Source organism: Lepisma saccharinum, chromosome 2, assembly GCF_977018435.1.
Source record: "Lepisma saccharinum chromosome 2, izLepSacc3.1, whole genome shotgun sequence".
NCBI lineage: Eukaryota > Metazoa > Arthropoda > Insecta > Zygentoma > Lepismatidae > Lepisma > Lepisma saccharinum.
The window spans coordinates 15,698,492-15,718,507 of NC_139230.1; the positions used below are offsets into that span (position 1 = coordinate 15,698,492).

Consider the following 20,016-nt stretch of genomic DNA (forward strand, 5'->3'; position numbering starts at 1 on the left):
AAATTTTTAATGATGTTTGTTTAAAAGAAAATCTTTCCACCATTCATAATCTTCACAATTAGATACAAGTAGCAGAATAGTAAGATAAAATAAATAAATCAAATTAAAAGTGAATATTTGAAAAATTTGATCTTGAACACAGAACACATCAGTTGTTATTCCCATTGCAATATTTATCAAACGTTGTTTTTTTATTCATTCTTGAATCTTCAGAAGAGCCTCCCTAATGGTGTAGTAGTAAGATAGCCTTGTATTCAAGGGGTCCTTGTTTAGATTAGTTCATGGCTGAAAGTTTAGAATAGTTTTTAGATATATTATCTCAATTTTATCATTGTGGCATTTACATTCTGTAGACAGATTTGTCACCAGCTTCACACAATGGCATTTTTGGCTCTTGTCTGAAAAAGTCTGATGTGAACACCAATAATACTTATGAAGCAAGAGAGCAAATGCATGGTTAGTTTGTATTTCTGTACTATGACAAAACATTTTATATTTTTTTTATTGGCAACTGACATTATAACTTTTTATTTTTAGATCAGTTTGGAAATGAGGAAAAGTCTTCCAGTTTCACCCTTGCTGTCACAGAAAATTTTGCTGTGCATAATGGAAAGAATTACATTTGTGTGGTCTTTGCAGCATCAAGAAGTCCTATTCTTTTCAGGAGTTTTAAATGTTGTTGCTCCCATTTGTATGGCATTTATGAGTAAAGCTGTACCACAAGGTAAGATTTGAAGTAATGTTGTCTCATGCTTTTTAACTTTACAGTTGAAGTAATTTAAAAGGTATTGTAATTAACAGTTGGGCTGAAAAGTTCGTAGGCTAACATAGTAAAAAATATTTTTTTGACAAAATTCGATTTTATTATTCAATATAGTTGCCTTCGAGGGCGATACAACGATTATAGCGGTCATACAATTTTTCGATGCCATTTTTATAGTACGATTTCTCTTTAGCCTCAAAATAGGCATCAGTTTCGGCGATTACCTCTTCATCAGTGCTAAATTTCTTTCCAGCGAACATTCTTTTAAGGTCTGCAAACAGGAAAAAGTCACTGGGGGCCAGATCTGGAGAATATGGTGGATGGGGAAGCAATTCGTAGTCTAATTCATATAATTTTGCCATCGTTTTCATTGATTTGTGACACGGTGCATTGCCTTAATGAAACAGCACTTTTTTCTTCTTCAAATGGGGCCGTTTTTTCGTGTTTTCATCCTTTAAACGCTCCAACAACGCTATGTAATAATCGCTGTTGATGGTCTGGCCCTTTTTGAGGTAATCGATGAATATAATACCATGCGCATCCCAGAATACTGATGCCATAACCTTGCCAGCCGACTGTTGCGTCTTTCCACGCTTTGGATTCGGTTCATCACGTGCAGTCCACTCGGCTGACTGTCGATTGGACTCTGGAGTGTAGTTATGGAGCCATGTTTCATCCATTGTAATATATCGACCGAAAAATTCGTGTTTATTACGGTTGAATATCGCTAAACATTGCCCCGAATCATCAAAACGTTGTTGCTTTTGATCGATTGTGAGCACGCGTGGCACCCATTTTGCACACAGCTTTCGCATGTTCAAATATTCATGCACAATATGTCCAACACATTCCTTTGATATTTTTAAAGTCTCAGCTATCTCGATCAACTTCACTTTATGATCATTTAAAATTATTTTGTGGACTTTTTTGATGTTTTCGTCGGTAACAGCCTCTTTGGGGCATCCACTGCGTGCATCGTCTTTGATGCTCATTTCGCCTCGTTTAAATATAGCAAACCACTTCTCAATGGTTGATTTTCCTGGTGCAGAGTCCGAATAATGTTTATCAAGCCAAGCCTTGGCTTCAACAGTATTTTTTTTCGCCAGAAAGCAATGCTTTATTAACACACGAAATTCTTTTTTATCCATTTTTTCACAATAACAAAAGCTGCTTCACTCACAATGCTATATCTCACGAACTAATTATCCGGCAGCTGTGAAATGTATACACGTATCTTTTGAAGGTTAGTACTAAGTAAAAATCACATGGATTTAATTCTAGTAACGCCATCTATGAGTCAGCCTATGAACTTTTCAGCCCAACTGTTACTTGATAATAAACTTTAACATGCAACAGACGACATTTTAAACCTACAATATAGAAGAATGTTTACTATGAAAGCAGTGAATGATATCCTAGGAATGATGCATGGTTCATCTATCTGAAATTTAGTTTTTGTAAGTACATGTAAATTTTTATGGCAAATCATTATCCAGAGAATATTGAAATATTGTTAAAACATTGTGTTTACTCAACATGTTAAACACTTTGCAGTGGCAGCAATTGGGTTCCAAAATGGGGGGGAGTATATTTCCCTTTGTAGATAAGGTTTAGCATAGTGGGGGGCAAAAGTGGTGAGAATTGGGGGGCGGGCAAGTGCCCTCCTAATTGCCGCCGCTGACACTTTGTGTATTCATTTATTTTTTCTCTCTTAGAAGTATATATGTATTATTTTAAGCATGTAACATTACATTGACAAGGGTTAGGTTAGTTGACAGAACAACCTTGCCTGCGTATTAAAGAAAATTATTATTAGTATTATTATTAAAAGCTGAAGTAGTTGTGGGTTTACTTTTACAGAAATATTTAATACAGTTTGGCACTTTTTGCAGTTTTAAATCTTTTAAGATTTCCTTAAGTCAGTGCTGGAACAATTTGTTTAGTGCTTGTTATTAGGTTCTGCTGAATTGTAGTAAAGTTTGTCTTACTTGTGAATATTGTATTTTTTATCATGATCATACAATCATCTGTAGGGTCAGAGCTTCAAACATGGGACGTTGCCACTTTACCTACAGAGAAACTAGATGTCATTGAAGCAGATGCCTTCTGGCATTTGTCCAAGTTTTTGGAAGGACTTGAAGATAATTATACATTTGGGCAACGAGGTATCCAGCAGAAAGTAAAGAAGTTAAAGGAAGTTATTCAAAAGATCGATGGCAAGTTTAATACTCATTTTATAAATATGGTTAAATGGATATCTTTATAAAACACACACAGATGCACAAAAGGTGTACATAACCACATTGTAAGGTGGTTATGTACAGTTCTGCATAATGTGTACATTTAGTCCAATACTATGAAATAATGCAGAAGAGAAAACACTTGAGTGATACTAGAAGGGAGAGGAATAGATATTTGATGGAATTTTGTTTTGCATACTAGAATTTTTCAATATGTAACACTACACATCATAGGGTTTGAGCCAACACCCTTGCTGATACTCTTACCAATAGTTGAAGATTGTAACAATTTAATGTAGTTCATAGATTTTCACATGACATAAATTAAGATATTTTTTCATCCTTATCAGAATAAGGCTAATTTTTAAGTATGAAATCAACTTCTTGTGAGGTTGATGCAGGATCAATGAAAATTGCACAATTTGTGTTCTCAAAATATTTTAACTCTGAAAACAAAATGTGTCCATGCATGTGCATACCACAACATTCTCCTCATTCTTTTTTAAAAGGATAAGAAATTTGGAAAGGATGGTGTTTTGGAAAGTGGTTCTAAATAAGAAAGAGGTGCATTTTTGACATTAATTTGTAAAGATAGAAATAAATTGTCATTACTGAGCTGAAAATTGAAGAAATACGTAACACTGTTAACACATTCGGGTCTGGACTCATAATACAGCATTTTTACCTCTGGTCTGCAGTTTTTGGTTGTTTTTTAAAAAATCATAGAAAAAATATTTTTTATTTTTTATTTGCCACATATTTCATAAATCTACAAAACTTCCTCTTGTCAATGAAAAAAAATTGTTAAATTTTCTTTTCATTTTCAGACATTTTTTAATATTTTTTTCAGCAATGTTTTGTGAAGGAAAAAAAGTAATCTGGAAATTTCAATAATTAACTACATAAACTATCAATACATCTTTTGAATCTTGCATAAGAATACTTCTTATGTGCACATAACAAAAAATAATTACAAATTACAAGTAATTATCTTTTGTATGAAAAAGTGGCTGTAGGACAGGACCAGACGATGTATCAGTTGGTTCTGCGTCATCTGTAAAAATTAAACAAATAAATAAATAAACTAAATAAATTTTCATTTGACATACACTATACAAAATAATAAATGGAAAAACTAAAAATGCATCAGTGCATGTAGGAGAATCAAGCAAGAGGCAAGATGAATAGACCCAAAAAAATTACCTCTTCTCACTTCATTCATAAAATACTAGAGTTTGCAACACTGTTTATATTGTCGACAATAATTATTACGAATATAACCTACCTTCCAAATCTTCAAATTCATCTGCATCATCAAAATTGTAGCTAACTTCAAACTCTTGAGTCGGAATCCTCTCTGCAGTCTGGATCGAACGACGCCATTCTAGACAATGCACAGTACATCAACACGACAACAAACAGTCCCAGGTGCAAGATAAAAATAGCACATGAGTCACCTAGTGGTCGGAATTTCAACAGAGGGGCTTGAATGAACATGTGCATGAAACGAAGTACGAGCATAGCCAGTCTTTCAATCGGCGAAGCGATTGCATACCGCGGGATGGGCTATGCCCGTCGTTCGTCCACATTGACTTTAAGTGCACTGCAGGCTACGCCCATCATGAGACCCCATTGTGTTAAATAAAATACACTTTAATAAATTTGCAATATTTTTAAAATTGAAGGGTCAGTGCAGTAGTGGGCCAACTCCCTCCAGCAGCAAATTCTTATTGTTCCTGGCCTTTCCCAGGTGAAATTAGTGTTCTAAAAATTTCAATGTTAAACTGATTAACTTATACAGTTGTTTTTGATAATCCCTTCATTTGAAAAATCAGGCAATGCCAGGCTGGCTTGGTAGCTCAGTGTTAGAGCAATGGCACAGTATGCCAGAGACCAGGTTGATTCCTGGTCAAGCCTGCATTTTTCACTGAAAAGTCTATGTACATTGAAGGAGTTTATCATGAATATGGAGCTTTAATAAAAAATATGGCTTGAATAATATTTTTAACTACTACTAGGCCTGAGCCGATACCACTTTGAACCGATGCCAGTACAGATTACTTGAAAATTGCAATAATTACAATTTGTTGAAAATATTGACCAATATTTGTGCATAAATATTCTTCTCCAGTTATGTGCATTAATTTACAAAGACATTTCCTCTAGAATATTCAAGAATATTATAATAGATATAATGTAATCACAAAATGTATTTTTCATACAAAATTTGTGCAAAATAAGTAGTTTGAATTTTGCATAATTTTCTGGTTAAGTAGACTCCATGAAAGTGTCGCATGACATTTTTGCGGACCCTGTGAAAGACTAGTGTGCTGGGAAAGTATTGGCTGGTATTGGTAGGTGCGTTTTAACTGATACTTTCCAATACTGACACCACTGGCATCGTTCAATACATTTGCATTGGTGTAACCCTAATTACTACCTAAGCTTTTTGTTTAAAATATATACCAAAAATAAAGGTTCTAGGTAAGAGAGAGTCTCTTACTCTCTCTCATTAGGGAATGCAGTGAATAAAAATAAAATGGCTGTCGCAGGTCAAAATTGTAATCTTCTGGATTGGTAACCTATCCTATTATATGAAGAATTTTGTCAGCAGTTTGATGCAATTAATAAATTTGTTGTAGCTTGCCTTCACTGATGTCCTTTCTATCAATAAAAAACTACAAAAGTTGAAAGTGTCTGCTCTCAACTGACGTCAGACGAAGTCCATAATGCCTTTGATGCACAAGCACTGACTTCCTATAGTTGCCGACAAATGGCAAATACATGGGATAGATTAACCAGTGTCACTTATTTGGGGACTTAACCTTGTATATTTCTAAATTCGACTCCTAGAAATATGAAATTAGAACATGCTAAAACTTGGTTGTTTTAATCTTCTTACTTGATCAAATGAACAAATTATTCCCCATGGGAGCCAGGGTGGTCTCTCTATTGGTAGGGCATCTGACTGCCATGCAGTAGGCCCGGGCTCGATTCCCAGGGTGGCTGATCTAAGGTTGGAATTTTTCCAGCCTTGTCTCCACGTAAACTGGCACTGGGATGCCAGCCTCAAATCAATAGGTATCTGGGGGAAACCTGGGTAAAGGAAGCTTGAGCATGGTGCTTATCACATCACCTCCAAAATGGCTGAGATGGCCTTACCCTCGCATCCCCTGAATGTGCTTTCATGGCACGTTGCTATATGCATGGGGAACTTTACATCTTTTACCTTACCCCATACATTTGAAAACAGAATTGATTTTCTGATAGCAACTGATTTTTGTGTCCCTCCTATACCATCTATGTATATTTTGGGCTGAACCTTAATTTAGGCTGCTGCAATTCAAGATCTTGTGTGCATGTTTTAAGAGTCCTGAAGGAATTGTAACAAAGTTGAACACCTCTTATTGATGGACCATAGTGCTGAAAGAAATTAATTAAATACAATGGAACCTTGATTTTATATTCCCAAATGTTATCTTTTTCTTCATACATGTAATCTTGCTGGTCTCAGTATCTGGGATATATTTTGTTTTATTGGGGGTGGGAGAGATTAGTTGCTACTCTATTGATATCAGGTGATAGTCATATCAGTGCTTCAGTTTAAATTATCAATAATTCTTCTGATCTGATATGTCTGTAAATAGTGCAAGAGTCTTCTATTTCGTTGTTTCTTTTTTTAAATTTTAAACATACAGAACTAGGATACATGAATTGGTACAGGTGTAATATGCAGTATCTTTTTCAAAGCCAAATCTATTGCAGTAATCTGGTTACTGTACATACTTATTGAGGTTTTTATATAATTTCGTCACTAGTTTTTGATAGTGTCCCATGCTGATTAGCCTATTGAATAAGTTGCATAATTTTTGAGCTGTCAAGAAATTGTAATTGCTATAAATTGGAGCACCTGGTTTGCATGCACGAGGTAAATGGTATCAAATTTAAAATATGTCTTTCAGCTTTCCTGTCAGTGACTGATGAAGCTATTCTCTTAGAATATTGACCACCTGAGAGAATCCCTTCCTCTGTATATATTCCATTTAAGGAAATTAGCCACTTTCTGTTCTGATGGATTGATATAGTACATTGCTTAATATTAACTTTTTTCTTACATTTCTTTCTAGGCGAGCTCCACAGTCATCTGCAGGAGAATGAAGTTGATTTCATGCACTTTTCATTTAGTTGGATGGAAAGTTTCTTGATGAAAGAACTGCCTATGCACTGCACCATTCGACTCTGGGACACATACATGGCTGAATGTGATGGTTTTGCAGAGTTTCATGTGTATGTGTGTGCTGCATTTCTTTTACGTTGGAGAAGTCAATTACTTCATGAAAAGGACTTTCAGGTTAGTTTTTGCATAGTGTGTGTGTACTTACAGTGGAACCCCATTTTTGTGTTTTCCAAGGGACCAAGATAAGACAACCTAAAATGCCAAAAATGTAAAATCCAGAAAATATAACATAACATGTTGCTGTACTGGGACTATGAAATTAAATCTATAATGCAGGAAAAAAACCAGGAACACAAAAAATATGTTAAAAAATGTACAGAGTAAGGCAAAGTGCATAAGCATTGGAGTAAACTTTACCTTTGTGTGTTTCTACAGTGGAAAAATCCAAAAATGCAATAGTATTCTCATACAGGGCAGATGGGTGATGTTTTACTATCTGAAAGAAAAATAAAACATGCTCCTTTCACAGCAGTCGCTGCAGGATATAATATATGTATTCTTAAACACAGCAGCAATTTTTCTATGCAGATAATGGGCCTGCCTGCCTTTAACACTGTCCCATTGTAATAAAGGACTCTGAAGGGAGGGTCAGCTACAGGAAGTTTTCATCTTCCACAAGAGTCCATTAATTTGACACCAACTTTCTGTCCTTTAAACTGTAGGTCCAGTCCAGATTAGCCTTACTGTGCATAAAGTGGACTTAATAAAACACCAAATCAATCAAAACCAACTTTCTGTCCTGTTGTTACCATGCTCATTTCTTACTTGAATTTCAGTTCATCTCTTCCCCAATAATTTCCTGCTTTATATCATGTCCTGCATTTTATTTATTTATTTTTTATCAGTGGGCTCCTTTAAACATGAAATTGGCATTCCACTGGAATCACACACAATTTGCACCACCCCTACTTTATTCTAAATGCTATGCTATCTGTAAATTTATCTATTTCTACTGTGGCTCACTAATTTTGGCAAATTTCCACTCCAAAAAATTCTGAGATAATGCCATTTTTGCCCTCTGCAAGTCTTACTGTTAACATTGTTTGATAGACTTGATTAGTGTTAGGATTTTGCACATATTTGTAAGTTAGTGAAACCATTAGAGAGGTATCTAGAAATTAGGGATGGGCAGATATGAAATTTTGGCCAATACCGATAAAGTACCGATATAAAATTTACCGATAACCGATATTCTACCGATCCGATATAAAATTAGAAATGGTCCTTGAAGAACCTGAAAGGTTCATTGACGTCCTTAATATATGTGTGCTTCAAGGTGACTGCAGTGCAAAAGGAGTTGCATATTTACGTAAAAAAAAAGGTAAAGTGCTCCCTTGTGCTTAGCACCACGCCCCTGACTGCCTTTACCCCCCAGGGTTTCCCCTAGGTACCCATGTTATTCGATGCTGGGTGGGCACCGGGGCCACTTCCAACGTTAGAAAAGTTCCCGGATTTGAACCGACTGGGGATCGAACCTGGGACCTTTAGCATGGTAGTCAGATGCGTTAACAAATGAGCCACTGCGGCCACCAGTTGCATATTTAGACATTTACTTTTTGTAGGGATGGGACCGATTAATCGGTACTCTATCGGTATCGGCCGATATAGGCATATCAGTGTATCGGTAAAATTACAGATTATTTTACCGATCCGATATATCGATAAATATCTTATAATTTAGTGCAAAATTCTGCCATTTCATTGTAATTTTTATGGATAATCTCCATGCCCTACTTTCTGAAAAGTAAATTTCTAAATATTCAACTTCTTTTGCATTGCAATCAGCTCGAAACACACATTTATTACGGAGATCAATGAAAATTTCAGGGTCTTCAAGGACCATTTCTAATTTTATATCAGATCGGTAGAATATCGGTTATCGGTATCGGTAAATTTTATATCGGTAGCAGCCAAAATTTCATATCGGCCCATCCCTACTTTTTTTGGAGAGTAGGGCACAGAGATTATCCATAAAAATTACAACAAAATGGCAGAATTTTGCACTAAATTATCATGTATTTATCAATATATCGGAATGGTAAAATAATCGGTAATTTTACCAATAAAAGTGATACACCGATATGCCTATATCAGCCAATACCAATAGAGTACTGGCCGCAGTGGCTCAGTCGGTAATGCGTCTGACTACCATGCTAAAGGTCCCGGGTTCGATCCCCAGCCAGTTCAAATCCAGGAACTTTTCTAACATTGGAAGCGGCCACGGCGCCCATCCAGTGTCAAATAATATGGGTACCTGGGAAAAACCCTGGGGGGTAAAGGCGGTCAGGGGTGTAATGCTGATCACATCACCCCCACTCACGACCGGATCAAGAAAGTGTGGGGCGTTACCCCCACACCCCCTATATGCCTTTATGGCATGGTGCTAAGCGCAGGGGAGCACTTTACTTTTTTTTACCGATTAATCTGTCCCATCCCTACTAGAAATATTTATTTCAAAATACCTGAAGTGGTGATGAAATTACTAAGTATGCGTGTGTTAAATACATGGAAAAGTCAGTAATTCAGAGTTGATAATGTCAGTGGGAATCTTGGAACCAACCAGTCCTACAGCCTTTTCTTCATGATCACTTTTCAGTTGGGTGGCAGCTTAAATGTTAAGGGCATGTCAAGGATTTCGGAGCCAGATCTGATTATTTTTGTGCACTTGTTTGGCTGTGTACTTGGGCACCTGCCCCACTATGAGGCCATCACTGACTTTGGTCCACATAGACGAACTTTTGCCGTGAATATTCATTTTACACATAATATTATGTTGGCTGCATCACTCCCACCCCCCTCTTACCTCCAAGTTACTTTTCTTATAGCACCATGGCTGACTTGAAGATGACTTAATGTCATCTGGGAATCCTTTATTTTCAATTTCATATGATCATTGATTGATAGAGGCACATACTTTGGTAAATAAAAAAGCAAATTTTTGGTACAAAAACGGAGTCAATTTCGGGTTCAAAAGCGGTAAATAAAATATCAGTGTTATATCGGTGAAAAGTTGGATGAAAAGTGGTATATGAAAACACATTTTGGTTTTAAAATTGTGAATATAATCCTAAATTTGATTTAAAAACTACACTTATTCCACATAATTAACATTTCACTTCTAATAGCACAGTTATGTAGTTATCAGAAAATTAAGTTTATTTCTGTGTGAAGGAATCCCTTTTTTGCTTCTCCAATATTAACAGCAGAATTAATCAATTTTCCGGGAATTGCATAACACTCATAATAATTCAGACCTCAGAAGGTGTCGTGTCAGTGAATAAACCCTGAATTTCATGTTTGAGTTAATTTCGCTTTTTGCAGTTCATTTCGCATTATTTCGTGACAAAACATGGTCACAAAATGCATCTCACACCTTTCAAAAACATGAACAATTAACACTACAATGTGTTTTTTTCAAATTTCATTTTTTCGTCAAAAACTAAATATGCATGCCCCTATTGATGGATTATTGACATGGGTGATGCTGCCAGATCTAGACAGTGAAAACTAAAAATAGATTGTCATCATTTTAAAGTGAACCCCCACCCCTTTGACACCTAAAATTACTCTAGGAGGCACTTTTTTCAGCCTTCATATATATAGCTCTTTTATGTGCATCAGGTTTGGCAACACTGCCAGGATGGCCTGTAGGAGGCAAGGAGAATTGCATTAAGCTTATGGGAGCATTATTTTACTTGTTTTCTTGGTAATATCATACATCCAATGCCGTAGAAAAGGACATGGACAGAAAAAGGAATTCCAAAAATAATTTGTTGTGTCCATTCTTTACACTAAAATGTAGCTGTTTATATCTTTATGTATAGTCACTGTGGTTCACTAATTTCGGTAGATATTCACTTCAAATCAGCATGAGAGAGTTATCTAGAAATTTATTTTAAAATACCTGGACTTGCTTAGAATGTCATTTGATAATATCAGCCTCTTCTTCTTGATCACTTTTCAGTTCATTGGTAGTTCAAATGTTAACAGGATTTTTGTGCATGATACCGCTAATGGTATTGTTTTAAATTCTAATTTAGTTATATTTGTGTTCTAGGGTCTGATGCGGATGCTTCAAAACTTGCCCACAAAAGAATGGTGTACTGATGAAATAAGTGAGCTTGTCGCTGAAGCATACAGACTGCAACAGGCTTTTCCTAATTTTTAAAACTGCCAGAAGTGACCAGCAGTCAGTATTATTTGAGTATTGCCAACGATTTTCTGTTTTATTCATAAAAGCATTTATATATTTTATTATTATATTTGTCCATTGCGCTTGAATAGGCGATGATCGTCTGCTTGTTTCTGGATCGTAGACTGAAAAATGCCATTGCTGATGCAGGTGACCAGCAGTTACAGTTGTCACTGAGTTCTCTCAGTATTGTTTATAAGCCAAAGAAATTGTGATAAAGGTTACAAACGTGACCATACTGCCATAGGTGTCGAGACAAAGACAAAGTTCTTTTGGATACGTTTTTTATTTCTTGTCATTTTGTTAAAAAAAAAAAAGTGTTTCTAAGATGTGTTATTTTTCAAAAGTTGTTTGTGTGTGCATTGATGTTTCAGTTTAAGTAAGGAAAGCTACTTGTAACATGTTATTTCCAGCACACATTAAATTTTTCTAGTCTGATTTCTGTTGTCTTTTCTTAATCTCCACATTGTATATTTATACCATTAAGTTAACCTTAAAATGAATGCATGTAACATAATGAAGCAGATAAAAGAAAAATTATTAGGACTGTTAGTTTTGTTCTTAAAGGCATTTCTATATTTTATTATTATATTTGTCCATTGCGCTTGAATAGGCGACAGTCAAAAGGTCTGCTTGTTTCTGGATCGTAGACTGAAAAATGCCATTGCTGATGCAGGTGACCAGCAGTTACAGTTGCCACTGAGTTCTCTCAGTATTGTTTATAAGCCAAAGAAATTGTGATAAAGGTTACAAACGTGACCATACTGCCATAGGTGTCGAGACAAAGACAAAGTTCTTTTGGATACGTTTTTTATTTCTTGTCATTTTGTTAAAAAAAAAAGTGTTTCTAAGATGTGTTATTTTTCAAAAGTTGTTTGTGTGTGCATTGATGTTTCAGTTTAAGTAAGGAAAGCTACTTGTAACATGTTATTTCCAGCACACATTAAATTTTTCTAGTCTGATTTCTGTTGTCTTTTCTTAATCTCCACATTGTATATTTATACCATTAAGTTAACCTTAAAATGAATGCATGTAACATAATGAAGCAGATAAAAGAAAAATTATTAGGACTGAAATATGCTTCAAGCATATCATGAGTGTGTTTCTTCTAATTTCTCTAAATTTTACAGGGTGTCTAACAAGTCACGCAACTGAGACTTTGAGTGTGTGTAACTTTTTACAAAAAGCGATAGACAGGAACCTTGACTGGGAATTGACTTGCCTATGTAGATATATTTAAAAAAATTAAGCAAGAAAATGATCCTTTACATGAGTATTCAGTATTGGGAAAAGTTACTAAAGTAGAAAAGTTTTTGTACTAAGTAAGAAGAAAGAGAGAGCTATGGAGTTGTATTTCCAATTATTGATATTATTAGATGTCCAACTATTATATTTGCTGCTAGTCGTACTGATAGGGTTATTGGACGAATTAGAATTCTAATTATTTCAATACATACTATAATTGGTAATAATAGTGCTGGCACACCTTCCGGTACTAATGTGCTAGTATATGTTTTGTATTATTAATTCTTCCAAATAACATAAATGATAATCATATTGGTAGGGCCAATGTTAAGGTAAAGACTAGATGACTTGATCTGGTAGACCCTTAGACACTTGAGACTGATTTTCCAGGTATTTGAACTAACGCCAAGCATGTTTTCAGAGGGAAATTTGAAATTCTGCATACTTCTAAATGAAATTTTATATTTCCAGAACTAAGAGGTGCAAATGATACCTCGTTTTGTTCAGTATACTTTGGGCTATAATCCTGATGGGGGAAAAAATCCATAATCAGTTAGAAGAAAAAATGGAAAGTGACAATTTTTTTTACATGAAAGTTCAAATTCTTCGAAACCCAACGCAGGCTATGCCAAATGAATCTCCAAAAGATACCCACATAATGCCTGGTATGTTTGCCATTGATGTGGAAAAATTTAGGCAGTTATTTGTAATACTTTCGGAGATTTTTTTTCAATGTAGAGCAAAAAATAATTTATCTACCTTGACTCCGCCTGGCTGCCATTACCTCCTACCATGCATGGTACTTTCAGAAGCATAAAATGCAGAGGGGAACATTGTTGTAGACAATTTCCGGGCACTGGAAATTTGTTTTCTTTGCTTTGCCCCCCTCTGCACAAAACCCGCACCTTTGCCTCCATAGGCATGTGAAGGGCCCATGTGGGTGTTGTTGATGGACCTGGGTTCCCTTGAGAGCCCAGCGAAGGTGCCCCTCCTCCAAGAGGAGGCTTATAAGCTGCAGTCTGAAGTCCCGGTGTGTTATACGTTCATGTGATAAGAGTCTATACATTAGGTACACATTCAGAACTGTTTTGTAGGTAAATGCATAAAAAGTATGGTCATCCATTGCTGAGTCCATCTGTGCTCAGAGTACGTACACGTCATTTGGTCTGATTTGTCAACATATCCCATAGACTTGTTATAGTCTACAACAATGGCAGGCTTGATAGCGTTGCTGTTGTCATCTTTGAAATTTCAGTCTACTGGTAGTGGGTGCAAGTTTGTCAGAATGTAAACTTCTCATTTGTCCTTCCAACAGTTTGCTGTCAAACCTCCATGCACAAAAGCACAAATATCTCCTTTTCAGAGATGAAAGTGCTTTCATGTGAAGACTTCTTGACTTGGATTCACAGTAGGCTACCACAGCACTGGATTCCAAGAGTTGCTTGTTCATCATACAATGCAGGTGATGAGAAATAGTTGTCCATAAACAATCTATGGCCAATATTTCTCACCTTGTGTGTCAAGTCAAACATTAGGGCTAGGTCTCTTGTTTTTCCCCAGGTATATTGTCATGTTGTAAGTATATCCCAATTCATCACTGATTTGGAATATCTTTATTCCAAACCACTTGTGCTTCTTTGGGATATACAGATCACCCTTCCTTTGAATAGAACCATGACCTCATCAACAGATCTACCTTCGGTAGGAGCATAGTGTCTGCTGTATTGGTCATTGATTCCATCAAATAAATGTCTGATCTTCCACAACCTATCGTAGTCTCGTGCATTTGGGTCTTGGCTGGAAATTGTCCTCGAAATGAAGAAACCTGAGGATATGTAAAAAAGCTGTCTCTGCAGATATCCCGTCTGAACCAGGTGATTGAAAACAGTCCATCACGTGCCCAATAGTCTTTGATTCTGTCTACTCTGTGATGTCCCATTGCCAGAAGAATGGAAAAGAAGGTGAAGTTGCGGATCGTAAAAGGAGTTGCTGTCTTGTTGTCCCATGTTTCACAACATGCTGGTCGTAGTATCTTTGGCATTCCACAAGCAGTAGACGGAAAAGTGCATCTGTGAACAGTAGTCAGAAGAAGTCAAGGGAATGAATTTGCATCCATGGGGGCAGTCATACCGTGATTACCTGTAAATGGTTGGGGAGTAAACTGTTGGTGCTGTGCAGTTGGTTTTTGCCAGGTCGAGTCATCAAAAGCAGTGTCGCTTTTGTCATGCAAAGATCCACCCCGAGTTCCATCCTAGTCACTGGAGTTGCTTACCAAAGCCATCTGGTAGCTGATGTTTTCATCCCCCCTTACAAATCTGTACCTAATAACTCATTGTCAAGTTCACTCGGTGCCATCTTATATGCCCTTTACTTTTGTTGGAGGAGAAAAAAGTCTCAATGCCACAGCTTGTGGGCCTCCTAGATGTTGCAGTGGTTGCGTCATTGCCTTGTAATCAAGGGGTCCCAGGTTCGAAACCTGGTGGAGGCATATAGTGGTTCAGATCCCACTTTAAACTGTAGGTCCAGTCCCTATTAGCCTTTCTGTGCATAAAGTGGACTTAAAGCACCGACTCAAAGGCAACAGCTAGTCACTGGTCACATGCCACAAGCTGGGGAACATACACACACTGAATGAAAGTTCAAACTCTAATAATTTCAATTCATCCAACTTGCTTTGTTAGTCTGTCATACCCTCTGCAGCAACTTACCTAAGTAAACACGTGATGCAAGGGGCTAAAAATAGCATGACCAACAGAAACAAGGCAAATCATTCAACAATACTTCGTTTGTAATCCTATGGCGCAGTTTTGTGAAACAGCAAAGAGCAGTCAGCTGTTTTCCAACCCTTTGTTGGTGGCTGGAGGCTTTTGACTTTCGTTTTATATTGCAGATCACATAGGATACATATGCAGGAAAGAAAGTTCTTCTGGGTTGGCCAAACATGTGATAGAAACCAACTACAGGATTGTGTTTTATTTTTGGCATGGGCTAAAATAAAAACAGAATGGGATGTTAAGGAAGGTGTACACATTAAAAATACAAATAATCTCTATGAAAATTAATGTGGAAATCTTTATTTACCATGGTATAACATGGTCAAACTTCAAATCCCATCTCCCTCAGCCATCAGTCTCAACTAACAAGAACTTACCAACACTGCAAGACCATATCATCTTACAGCAGACACAGCGAGTAGTGCCATTGGGAACTCAACAGTTTCCTCTTTGCTATCTCATGTCTTAACTTTTTGTACAAAAGTACTTCGTTGCTGGTGTATGCACATCAATTCACTACTGAAGTTTTATTTTTCCCTTTTTTTCTGCATAGCCCAAGAAAGATCAATATTGTCTAGAGCAGTGGTTCTTCAACGGTGGTCCGCGGGACCCCCTCAGGGGATCTGCAAAACCCTCCCAGTGTTCCACAAAGGATTGGACAAATACTAAGACTAGCATTTACTCTTTAATGCTAAGAATGAATTATGAGATAACAAAAATTATAGAAATTTACCGTGTGTATTTACTGAGGTAGAAGAAATTGAAGTTGATAAGCCGAAAATGTAGATATGACTAAGCATCACCAGTTCCCACAGCAACAGCATGCATGTTTTGGATGAGAACTGCCTGGGCTGGTGCTTGGGGGGGGGGGGGGGTTGTTTCTCTGATTGCGTGACTTTGCTCTACAGTGTGAACAAACAAAACACACCTTCAAAAAAAAGTATCACATGCATACCCACTCAAACTAGTTTGGCATGGCATGATTGGAGAAAGTATCCATAACCTTTGTTAAAGGTTTGTCTTTGAATTTATTTTTTATGCACCGAAAGGCTAATTGGGACAGGGCCTACAGTTTAAAGTGGAATTCAAACCATGTTTCTTCACTAAGCATTGAACCCATGATGACATCACCACTACATCATTGGGGAGGCTTTTAAAGGTATCATCCCCAACATTGAATGAATGAATCAATGAATTAAGGATACGTTTCAAATTAACCACCTGCCTGTACTGCACTCACCATGCAGGAAGGATCCATAGCCCCGTGCTTTTGGTGCCAGAGAACTACCTTGAGGTACACCAGAAATTGCAGGGAGCCCAAAGATGATTATTCTTGATGTATGCAGGCATGAACTTGGACTTGCAAATACAGTGCTTTCCGTGGTTGAGTCGTCTGTGGAGCAGCCGCTAGCTTGCCGGGCAAGTGAGAGCCAATTTGCTAGCATTTGGACCCACACTGACTTTTATGTTCCTGTTCCACACAGAGACAGTGCTAGAAAACTTGTGAACAAATTTATGGAAACAGGGTCTGTTCTTGATAAGAAGAAAAGGATGAAACGATGTGTGCTTACTGAGGAGAAAGTAGACTACATTGGAACATACTTCAAAAATCCCCAACCCCCAGTGCCTTGCACGAGAATCCGGCATTTCAATGACATCTGCGTAGCAAGCTACCAAGCTTATAAACCTGTAGCCACACATTAGAATTGAAAGAAAATACCAGGAGAGAAAATGCAGCAATTTTTGATAAGTGTTAGTGAAAATTTCCTTGAAAAATACATTATATGTGTGAATGCATAAGGACAACATTTCCAGCATCTCTTTCAACAAGGTACATGCTCATTTAAATTGTAAATGTCAATGTAATTGTATGAGCTTATTCCCTTAACTGTTCCAGTTATGTGGATGTTGCAACAAGTTTGCCTGCAGAGGCGCTCTTACTTGCAAGGTGTGCTAGCTGCCGCTCCTTGGACGACTTGACCATGAAAAGCACTGAATATGTAGGGCAGAAATGAGTAGCAAACTTGTGCAACACTACATGTAGAAATCTACTGATTAAAAAATATCATCAAATTAAGGACTAATTGATCCTCCCTCATAGGTGCACAAAGATGTTCATTTTTTCTTGAATTAATTTTGTTACTTATACCAGAAAGTGCTTGTAATCCCTTATGTCTGTTATTTCCCCTTAAAATATTAAATATATAGGATGACTACGCTTTACCTACGATTTGCCTCTTCCGATGGAATAGTGGTAAAGTTGCTGCCTTGTAATTCATGGTTCAATACACATGGTGGTTTAGACCCCACTTTAAATTGTAGGTCCAGTCCCAAATTCTGTGTCTGGCTATCTGTGCATGAAGTGGCCCTAAAAGCAAAAACTCAAACTCGGATCTCTGGCTTCATAGCATGCTGCACTACTCGCTCTTCCATGGAGTCTGCACTTTTAAAATGATAGCATTTGTGATTCAATGTGTATAAAATATGAATGAAGTTTGATACCAAATTCTGGGCTTCAAATGTATGAGGGGCGTTCACAAAGCAATTTATTTAATTGAAACACAACAGGCACCTGCCCAATTACAGTGTTCAATATGGGATGACACTATTACATAAACAAGAACATAACTAAGAAAATAACAAGAAATATGAATGACGAAATATACATTTTACATTTAAGAACAATTGTGAGAAGAATTTAATTATTAGATTATAAAGACAAAGGAAACAGAGGTAATATAATAAATGACGCTAAACTGTTGGACATAACCTTATAAGCTAAATGAAAACCAAAATTCAATCAACGAAACAAAACATACAGAAATTCAGCGAATAGATATAATGTTACAATTACATTTAAATAGGTCTATACTGGCATTAGTACAGGCAGCCGAAGCATGGTGCTTATCGTATCACCTTCAAAATGTCTGGGATTGAGAATATGTGGGGCCCTATCCCCACATCCCCTAAATGTGGCATGGCATCATGGCATGGTGCTATACACTTGGGAAACTTTACTTTTACCTTACATTTACATACACAATATTTACACAAAGTTTTGCACTTATTGGGGTGAGTATTTTTATCATCAATGCACTGTGTGAATCCATGAATATGTCAACTACAGTTTGTTTTAAAAATATGGCCGCGGTGGCTCAGTCGGTAATGCATCTGACTACCATGCTAAAGGTCCCGGGTTCGATCCCCGGCTGGTTCAAATCCGGGAACTTTTCTAATGTTGAAAGTGGCCCAGGTGCCCACCCCACGTCGAATGACAGGGTACCTGGGGGAAACCCTGGGGGGGGGGGGTAAAGGCAGTCAGGGGCATGATGCTGATCACATCACCCCCACTCACGACCGGATCAAGAAAGTGTGGAGCATTAACCCCACACCCCCTATACGCCTTCATGGCATGGTGCCATGCACAGGGGAGCACTTTACCTTTTTTTTTTTTTTTTACCTTTTTAGAGTTTTAAACCTTTAAACAGCCAATGGATCATATATGACCCATGGTGCCAATTACAACATTCACGTGCTTTTAGGACCTTCATACTTGTATGTGAGGTTGTAAATGCTGAAAGCTGTTGAGATAAGACTTGGAAATGTCATGTGGAAGAAAACCCACCCCCTCCCCCTTTCTCTAATATGCAAATTAGCTATTTTTAGCCAAAATGCAGGATTGTACTTATTGAGTCATATTTCAGCCTGTATGAGAACTAGGGACTTGAAACAAGTTTCACTTCCTTGCAAAAGGTCTACTCTTTGAAAACAATCCAAAAGTTTGCGCCCTTTTTCCAAAATTAAATTTAGGGACTTGGCCCCTCCCAACCCGTTTTTCTCACTTGGGCTTTCTGAATTGTACACAGTCAGGTGCTCCGATGTTTTTGCTTTCAAACAAAAGTTATCCGAAGTAGATTGCTCAAATAGTCTGAGATATAACGTTTTTCTGAAATAAGTGTAAAAATTTAAAAATCGCATGCAAAGGCCACAGCGAGAGAGGGGCTACTTTCGAAGCTTGGCTGTTTAAAGGTTAATAGTTAGTTCAGATTGTCCTGCATGCACACTGCAGGTGAAAACTTACAAACGTCAACTCTTGCTCTTTGTGCGTGAAACAGTTTTCTTTGCCTTGCAATGTGGCAGCCTGTTTAATGTAGTTATAGTTTATAGAACAGGGTGGCTACTCATTGGGAATTTGGTGAATTCTGCGTGAATTATTGACTCTGGGAATGATGCGTAAACTCTGCATGAATTTCATTCTCTGTAGATATGAAGAATTGAAACTTTTATTAATTCCAAATTCCATTGAATTTAAACATATTTGTAAATGCCCTGAGGCAAGTTTTTCACAGTTTAGCTTTTATTTTTATCAAGAAGGAAAAGGAAATTGTGTGGAAAATAAAACAAAATTGTGTCTGTTTGTTTAGTCTACTTTGCAGTGTATCTAACAGATGAAAGATTATTTCAAAGCTTAGGCCTCCCCGATGGTGCAGTGGTAGCGTCATTGCCTTGTAAACAAGGGGTCCCGGGCTTGATACCCCGGTGGAGGCACATAGTGGCTCGGATCC

The 20,016-nt window shown here is 37.1% G+C and overlaps 1 protein-coding gene across 1 annotated transcript in view; it reads left to right on the forward strand.

The window, feature by feature from the left end:
- Positions 1 to 12,497, forward strand: part of LOC145983928 (uncharacterized) — a 51,866-nt gene extending 39,369 nt beyond the window's left edge. The window contains exons 6-9 of the mRNA XM_083117092.1: positions 538 to 724; positions 2,797 to 2,979; positions 7,131 to 7,354; positions 11,298 to 12,497. Of these exons, the coding sequence (XP_082973218.1) occupies positions 538 to 724; positions 2,797 to 2,979; positions 7,131 to 7,354; positions 11,298 to 11,408 (705 nt within the window). The 3' untranslated portion in view covers positions 11,409 to 12,497. The remainder of the gene's footprint in view (positions 1 to 537; positions 725 to 2,796; positions 2,980 to 7,130; positions 7,355 to 11,297) is intronic.
- The last annotated feature ends 7,519 nt before the right edge of the window (positions 12,498 to 20,016 follow it).